Genomic DNA, 8364 nt, shown 5'->3' with positions numbered 1-8364 from the left:
GGGGGGTGGACGAAAGAAGAGGGTAAAAGGAGGCAAGGTGGCGCATGGGCAGCCAAGTTTATTCTTCGAGGCGCCGCCTTTTTAGATGACCGTTTAGGATATCAAAGCGATGGATGGATGGATGGATGGATGGATGGATGGGCTTTGGGTTGTATATTTTGGGTATTTATTTAGGTGCTTTCCACTGGATTAATCAATGCCTGAAAGGAAAAGGAAAGGCGAGGAAGGGCAGAGAAAGGGAGGACAGACGGACTTGTACTTGCCGGAGATGAGGGGCGTCCGGCGCATGTCCAAGGGAAGGGAAGGGAAGGGAAGGGGGACACGGAGCACAGCGGACACGAACAGTGTTGCAGTCTGATGGGTGAGGGTTGCAGGGGCAGGGGTCAAGGAAACGAAACTACGATCGGTGGCAGGCTGATCACGGGCAAGGGGATTTACCTTTCGCGTCACTAGGCGAATACAGGTTTGCTGCTATTGGGAAAAAATAACAACAACATGGAGGCTGATGACGACTACGCAAACCTTCTCTCAGCAGACAAGGACGGAAGCAAGTACTGGTACAGAGAATTGCAGTCCAAGATGGAGCGCAGCATGATTGACACCAAGGAATACCCAGGAAGAGGGACCCAAAAGTGTGGGGGTTAGCGCGTGACCCCGCAAAATTACAGGCGGGAATCAGTGGGTTGGACAATTTTTGCAGGGGGGCAGCATGTCACGGTACATTTTAGGGGGGACTTTTGCTACGAGTCCCTGACTGACAGTCTCTAAAGCCTCGGAATTTTCCAAAGAAAAGGGGAGAAGCTCGGGAATTTACTTTGATTAATATTCATGTCCGGCAATTCCAGTTTTCGCCCCAAGGCAAATCGTCGTGCGGCAAGCCAAGTATAAAAAAAAGCTTTCAGTGGGCAGTAGGTACAGTTAGTAATGCAGCGCCCACAGCGGTGCAGTGGCAACTTCAACTCCGCCCAGGCGCCTAGCCTCATCTCACTCCCTCCACCTGCCTGCCCTGTAGCCTGCCCTGCCTGTTTTCAGCCAAGAACTTGCCTCGTTATCCTCTCCTCCAATTTCTCTTCCCACACGCGCCCTCCTTCACCCTCGTTTTCTTCCTTCACCACCCCGTAACACTCACTGTGCACCCGCGGCATTAACCTCATCGCAAGACTCTCGAATAATAATAATAATCCAGTCATCTTGCAGTCTCCCTCACCATTTTCTTCCCACCCTCGCCGCCCACAACCAATCGGCCACGTTTCTCCGCCCACCAACTAATATTCACCACCCCCCGCCGCCGCCTCCGCGACCGCATCACGTTTGCATCCGTCGCCCTCCCTACTCCTGCTCGTCCGACACCGCTTCTTTCGTACTAGTCGCTGGTCTCTGTCGCCTCTTCTCAACACTCATCTCCAAATACTCTTCTCTCAATTCCGTCGGCCATGGAGAGCCTCCAGCTTTCCCAGGTCCTCGCCGATCTGAGTAACCTCGGCGCAGCTGTACGTCTACTTGTCCTCCGCCCGGAACATCGGAATTCTTCACACTCCGATTTTGTGCTTACAGTCCTCGACAGGAACCTCAAGCTGCTGCCGCCATCGTCAATGCCAACGTCCCCATCGTTCGACCCGAACCCGTCAATGAATCTTCCACCTCAACCCCTCAGCAACAGCAGCCGCCGCGCGCTCCAGCCATGCGTCGTCACTGGTCCAACGAGCAGGCCGGTCTGCCCAAGTTTGACAAGCTCGGCCGCCGTATTCTCGTCAGCTCTCCCAACCTCTCGCGCCCCTCGTCCAACACAAACTCGATTCCCGGCACCCCTCGCGGTGGCGGCTCCGATGTCAGTATACACAGTACCTTCCACGCGCAGCCACTGCACGCTTGCAGCTCGACCGATACACAGACTAACCCGCTCTGTAGGTCGATGACGATCTGGAGCGCGCTTCTACCCTCATGGCGCTCTACGACATCCGCGCCAAGATTAAGCAACAGGACAATAGCAGCCTGCTCAAGGCCCGCGAAAAGATCAACGCCCTTGCCGCTAAGCAGCAGGCCCAGCAGGCTGCCGAACGAAATGCCAAGGCCGCCGAAGAGGCCCGTCGGAACAGATACTCGTTCCCTCGCAGCGGCCTCTAAATCCCGACCTACCGCGACGGACACACGCCGTGATGTCCAAAGTTGCGTTGCCTGCCCACATTATACAACTATACCTTGACGAATTCCTCACGTACCCTACGACCACGATACCACCACGCCAGTAGCGTGGACACTACAGATGCGGGACTCACATCATGTAATACCCTTTTAATGACCTACAACCTATGGCCACACAATGCGCGAACTGGCCGCTCGCGATGGATCCTATTGAGACGCAAAAGTTTTCCTTCGATGTCTGCTGCTTAGAACACATTCTTCGACTATCCGGGCAATGACAGCCATCATTCGGCGAGCTCTTTTTGCCCATTCGGCACGGCGTCACGGGTTGCTTTTGCGCGGAACAGATTTGTTTCTTTGTCTTGTCCAAGCATATCTTGTCTTGTTCTCCTATGTTAACGTCGGTTTTTGCGGCATTGATTACGATTGGCAATGTACAGCGATGGCGAAAAAGATTAGAAGGCGGCAAACGCATGGTTGTTTTCTCGGATAGTAAGCGTGTCGAGACGAAGAGATGGAGTGCTGTATGCACGGAGATGTAGTTCAAGTCGTGTTGAAGAAATTCTCCTCTTTTTAGATGTTCCATGGTGACTGGAAACTTGCGAGACGTGATACTGGGAAATGGCTGGTATAAATTCTGCGGAAATTCGTCACCACCGCCCGACGTTTTAAATGAGCAGATAATCATAATCGAGGCAAGTCTACGTCATAACTTCGACATTGTCCGACCTGAATTATCCGCCGGCACAGCCGTCCTGTGCCGACTTAGGTGGCGCATACTCGGGGACGGGACGGATGACCGCTCAGCCACACACGGCAGTGAACGCGCGGCCGGCTCCCGGCATGGGCAAGCGGTGGGAGCGCCGTAGGTGTGGAATATTCCGGGGGCAGATTGACAAGAAGTGTACAGGAATAGACAGCCGTGGAGATGTTTGTCCATGACGGGTTCTATCCCTCGACTTGCAAGAGTTTGCGTTGATGGATGCGTTGCTGCTTGGCGTATGGCCGCAGCAGTGGATGCCTTTGTCAGATGACGGAACGCGCTGGTCAAGGAATGGCAATCCAGTGGAAGATTTCCTTTGACCACCCGAATTTTCTTGAAATTCATACGGGATATAATAAAATACATCGAGATGAAACTGCCGGGAATAATTGTCACTCGTTGCATCTGCTTCACAATTTTTTTTCCATGTGTCAATCAAGTAAGGTCTTCGCCACAAGATGGGCTCCAGCGCTCAGCCACAACGAGGACGCGAAATGGGAAAGCCTTATTCGGCGCCCCACTGCCCAGACGATTTGGCAGAGAAATGACGTCTGGCATTGCAGCGCCACGTCAAGGGCCAAGGAACACGACAGCCTGAACCAGCTGGCTCTTCGGAAGAGCAGACAATATGGCCAGGAAGAACTTGCGGAGTCCATTGTCTATATGTAATAACGGTGTCAGAAACGTCGATGAAATGGAAACAATAATAACACTAACAATCGAGCTACTCGTCAGCTGCTGGTAGTTCGTCCTTCCAGCTAGCGGGTCGTGTGCAATCTAGACACTTTTTTTCAGCAGTACGCCCAGGCCCGCCCAGCCACAACAAAGAGCTCCGCCTCTTTTTCAGCTTTGCTGGGCCTTGTTTCTGACCTTAAATCCTGCCTACTACTGCATTGCCTTGGCCACGCAGCTTTCAACTTTCTTAATCCCTCTCTCTGTCTCTCTCTGTCTCTCTCTCTATGCCCGGTCCTGCAGGTTTCATCTGTTCATCTGTTTTTGACCTGCCCCTCCGCACCAGCTATTCGGAAACCCATTACCGAACCAAATAACTGTGCTAGACAGAACCATCCATCAGCCCTGTCGGCCCTCTTTTCGCTTGGGTGCAAATACCAACCCCACTTTTTTCGTCGCAACAGTTGCCGCCTTTCTTTCTTGACGGACTCGAGGCTTGCTACTTGGGCGCGCCCCCCCCCATTGCTGTCCTATTTCCTACCCATCCATCATCATCTCCTTTTTTTTTTCCCTTCCCTTCTTCATCCATCTCGACAAACCAATCGTCGTCGCCTCGACCACTTTCTCACAATGGACGCGACCAACGTGCTCGAATCCCGCTACATCGGCAGCCGATGCCCCAGCGGCTACTACTACAGCAACGGATACTGCTACCGCAGCAGCTGGTATAGCTGGGGTCGCTGGGTCCTCGTCGGCGTCCTCATCTTCTTCGCCCTCGTCTTCCTCTTCCTCTGCAGGTATGCTACTCTCCTCCCCTCCCTCCTTGTCAATCTGAGCGCGACGGCAAAAAGAAATCAAACGAAGTGACTCTGACTGACCCGCTTCGCAGCTGCTGCGCTCGTCGCCGCGCGCGCAAGGGCGCCAAGCCCATCTACGGCACCGGCTGGATGGGCGGCAACAACAACAACCAAAACACCTACAACCAGGGCTACCCTCAGCAGAGCTACCCTCAGCAGGGCTACCCCCAGCAGGGCGGCTACGACTACAACCAGCAGCAGGGCTACCAGCCGCCCAACTACAACAGCCAGCAGCCCCAGAACACGGGCACCACGTTCAGCCCCAACGACGGCTACTACGGAAACCAGCAGCAGCACCAGTACGGCGCTCCCCAGCAGCCGCCCAACACGTACCAGCCCGAAGGCGGCTATGCACCTCCCCCCGGTCCTCCTCCCACCAAATAGAGCGGACGTTCGCGACGGCTGCACACCTTGTCTGCGTCAGAATAACGCATGACATGAGAGTGCGGTGGATGGGAGCGATAACGAGTTGCGCGTAATCGATGGAATACGGGACGGTGATGCGAAAACGCAAGGTAATGGAATAATGGATGCGCTGAGAAGGGACATGTATCCACGGCCGGTCGCGGCGTTGATCTGGAACTAGATGCTTGCTTTTTATTGTTTTGTCGGGTTCGGCATGTTGGGGCTTGTTGTTCGGTTTTAGGTGTACGACTGATGGAGTCGATGGCCGTGCTTTTTTACCTTGTTGGATAGTGCAGATGTGATTCCCCAGACGATTGGCCGGTCTTTTCAGCCATTTAATACAAGCTGATTTATGAATGACTTGTGTCACTGGCGCCTTTATAGAGATATCATCAACACCGCGCACATACCGTGATTCTGATTACAAAGCGACGTTATTAGTAGTTACCCATGACTTGCAGTCCGAGTCTGTCACATGTGTCGTGCAGCCACCGCCGTTGTCTCGGCTTGTATGCGTTACACAGAAGACCCTTGGATACCAGATAGATCTCCGTTGAATTCCCAGAGAAGGGGGAAGCAAGGTCCGGAGCGGACGGACTTTTCAAATGATCAACTCGGGGATTACCTAGTAGACACAGACGATTGAAGCGTCGGCGGTGCTGCACTTATTATTGCACCATAGCTTCTCCACAGCCGGGGCGGCGGAGCAACTGGGGGAAGCTTGTCCATGCGCCACCTTTCTTGCTTCCCCCAGATTACCGGGCCGAGGTACGCCTAAGTATCCAAGTTGCCTGCAGGCTGCTAACTGTGTATGTACCTGTTTCACTGTACTTGCCTCGACAGCCAGCTTGGCCCTTTTAAGAGATGAATCGCCACCCCTCTCTTTCTATCCAGAACATCTACACAACGTGAACGGATAAAAATATACAGGTTCTTGTTTTCTTCATCATGCCGTTTAGCACACATCAAGAGATTGACGAGGCAAGTCCCGGCTCCCCCTATTCACCGTCAACAGCCTCAACCCCAGTCCACAACTATGTAGCTAACCGCCGTTTGCCCGCAACGACAGGCCGTCGATGCCGCCACCCAGACGTTCCAGTCCAACGTGACCAAGCCGCTCGAATGGCGCATTAAACAGCTCCGCAAGGCCTGGTGGATGCTCGAGGACAACAAGGAGCGCATCGTCGACGCGCTCAAGACGGACCTGCACAAGCACCGACAGGAGGCGCTGCCCATCGACGTCGTCGGCGTGCAGTCGGCCATCCTCGAGGCCCTCAAGCACATCAAGTCGTGGAACGCCGACGAGCGGCCCGCGCGCACCAACCCGCTCAACTTCCTCGGCGGCGCCCGCATCCGCCGCGAGCCCAAGGGCGTCGCCCTCATCATCTCCGCCTGGAACTACCCCTTCATGGAGCTCTTCGAGCCGCTCGCCGCCGCGCTCGCCGCCGGCTGCACCGCCGTGCTCAAGCCCTCGGAGCTCGCCCCGGCCTCGCAGGACCTGATCGCGCGCATCGTCCCGGAGTACTTGGACCGCGACGCCGTGCGCGTGGTCACCGCGGGCCCCGCGGAGATGGACCACCTGCTGGGCCGCAAGTTTGACCACATCTTCTTCACCGGGTCCACGGCGGTGGGCAAGATCATCTACGCGCGCGCGGCGCCGACGCTGACCACGGTCACGCTGGAGCTGGGCGGGCGCGGGCCGGCCATCGTCACGGCGAGGGCGGACGTGGACCTCGCGGCGCGGCGCATCGCGAATGTCAAGTTCCTCAACTCGGGCCAGGTCTGCGTCGGCGTCAACCACGTCTTCGTCGATCCCAAGGTCAAGGCGCCCTTCCTCGCGGCGCTGGCCAAGTACTTTGACAAGTACCTCGGCGGCGGCCACGCCGCGGGCGCCTCGACGGTCAACCCAGGCCACGTCACCAACATCATCAACGACCGGCACTACAACCGCCTCGAGGGCCTGCTTGAGAAGTCCTCCGGCAACATCATCTATGGTGGCGGGCGCGACCCGGCCACGCGCTACTTTGCGCCGACCGTGGTCGACAACGTCACCACGGACGACGCGCTGCTGTCCGAGGAGCTGTTCGGGCCGATCCTGCCGGTGCTGGACGCGACGCTGGACGAGGCCATCGCGTACACGGCGGCGCATGACCACCCGCTCTCGCTGTACGGCTTCACCGAGTCGACGGCGGAGCGGCGCGCGATCCTGGAGCGCACGCGCTCCGGCGGCGTCACCTTCAACGACGGCGTGCTGCACATGGCCATGAAGGACGCGCCGTTTGGCGGCGTCGGCGCCTCCGGCACGGGCGCGTACCACGGCATCTACGGCTTCCGCGAGTTCACCCACCTGCGCACCGTCGCGGCCATCCCCGGCTGGGCGGACGCGCTGCTGTCCTTCCGCTACCCGCCGTACACCAACGCCAAGGCGCTGGCGCAGATCAAGGCGACGGGTGGCGGCGCGACGGTGCCGTTTGATCGCGAGGGGCGCGCGACGACGACGCTGCTGGGGAGGATCCTGGGGCAGTGGAAGCTGCTGGTGCTGCTGGCGGTGGTGCTGAGGTGGCGCGGCTGGACGCTGGACGACGTGCGCAACCTGGTCGGGTGAGACAAGGAATGGGGAAATTGTAATTATGAAAGTATATTTTGGAACAACGGTGTAAGATTGGATACGTATGCCGTTTTATTAAGTAAAATCTGTTGACTTGTAATGCCTCTTCGGCCATGCAGGTACTGTTTGTTGTCTGATGGTCGCGATGTTGCGAACCTAACCAAAGCGCCTATATACATGCAAGGTATCATTGTGCTTGACTTTGCATATCCTATGGTTCATCTAGCAGCTCTCGCCCCCAACTACGTCAACCTTGGACGCCAAAGTACGGTCCGTACGTGAAGCTATGGCTCCAATCCGTGGATGCGTATCCCAACCCGAGCTCCGTCCAGTCACAGCACAACTCCGCCGCCGCCGCATCACCCATGTCAAACTGAAAGTCCGCCAAGAAGTCAGTCGTGCTCAACTCGATCGTGTTGAAGCACTCCGCCGCCGCCGCCGCCGCCGACGCCGCCGCCGGCTCGCCGTCCGCCGGCTTCACCCGCCCCCACCCCGGCCGGAGACCAACCTCCTTGCTGATCCGTATCCTGCCAAAGTACGGCACCACCACCTCGTAGTCCTCCTCCGCCATGTACGCCCCTCGCCGCGCCGCCTCCAGCGCCTCCAGCGCGCGCACCGCCTGCTCCGCCACGCGGCACTCCATCACCTTTGCCGTCCGCCGCAGACACATCGCCGTCTCCCTCACCAACTCCTCCTCCCCCCCCTGCCCCTGCCCCTGCCCCTGCCCCTGCCCCCCATCGCCCAACAACGCCAGCACCAGCGCGGCGCTAAACGCCCGGAAGTCCATCACCTGGCAAAGCTCCGCGCCGCCCCAGAGCCGAAAATCGCGGTACGCCTCGCAGGTTTCCCGCGCCGCGCGCAGCGCCCCGTCCCGGTTGGGGAGGAACCGCGCGGCGTCGGGGCCGGCGGCGGCGGCG

General features: G+C 57.5%; 4 protein-coding genes across 4 annotated transcripts in view; 3 read left to right on the top strand and 1 right to left on the bottom strand.

Annotated features, from left to right (window-relative positions):
* Nucleotides 1-1433: 1433 nt before the first annotated feature.
* ISF_00923 (hypothetical protein) lies at nt 1434-2124 on the top strand (the record flags this gene model as incomplete). The annotated part of the gene is made up of 3 exons (XM_018844530.1): nt 1434-1490; nt 1565-1828; nt 1909-2124. 3 exons carry the CDS (start codon nt 1434-1436, stop codon nt 2122-2124), a joined length of 537 nt encoding a protein of 178 aa, XP_018708980.1.
* Nucleotides 2125-4207: 2083 nt separating this feature from the next.
* On the top strand, nt 4208-4818 carry ISF_00922 (Chitin synthesis regulation, Congo red resistance, RCR protein; the record flags this gene model as incomplete). The annotated part of the gene is made up of 2 exons (XM_018844529.1): nt 4208-4374; nt 4467-4818. The coding sequence occupies 2 exons, from the start codon at nt 4208-4210 to the stop codon at nt 4816-4818; spliced, it is 519 nt and encodes a 172-aa protein (XP_018708979.1).
* A 969-nt stretch (nt 4819-5787) lies between these two features.
* On the top strand, nt 5788-7444 carry ISF_00921 (Aldehyde dehydrogenase NAD(P)-dependent; the record flags this gene model as incomplete). The annotated part of the gene is made up of 2 exons (XM_018844528.1): nt 5788-5865; nt 5909-7444. 2 exons carry the CDS (start codon nt 5788-5790, stop codon nt 7442-7444), a joined length of 1614 nt encoding a protein of 537 aa, XP_018708978.1.
* Nucleotides 7445-7839: 395 nt separating this feature from the next.
* The window catches only part of ISF_00920 (Zn(2)-C6 fungal-type DNA-binding domain protein), a gene marked incomplete at both ends in the record, with an annotated part of 1807 nt that continues 1282 nt past the window's right edge, over nt 7840-8364 (bottom strand). Inside the window, one exon of the mRNA XM_018844527.1 lies at nt 7840-8214. Coding sequence (XP_018708977.1) covers nt 7840-8214 — 375 coding nt within the window. The remainder of the gene's footprint in view (nt 8215-8364) is intronic.

This window comes from Cordyceps fumosorosea, assembly GCF_001636725.1.
Source record: "Cordyceps fumosorosea ARSEF 2679 chromosome Unknown scaffold_1, whole genome shotgun sequence".
NCBI lineage: Eukaryota > Fungi > Ascomycota > Sordariomycetes > Hypocreales > Cordycipitaceae > Cordyceps > Cordyceps fumosorosea.
This window is presented reverse-complemented; position numbering and strand designations above follow the sequence as displayed.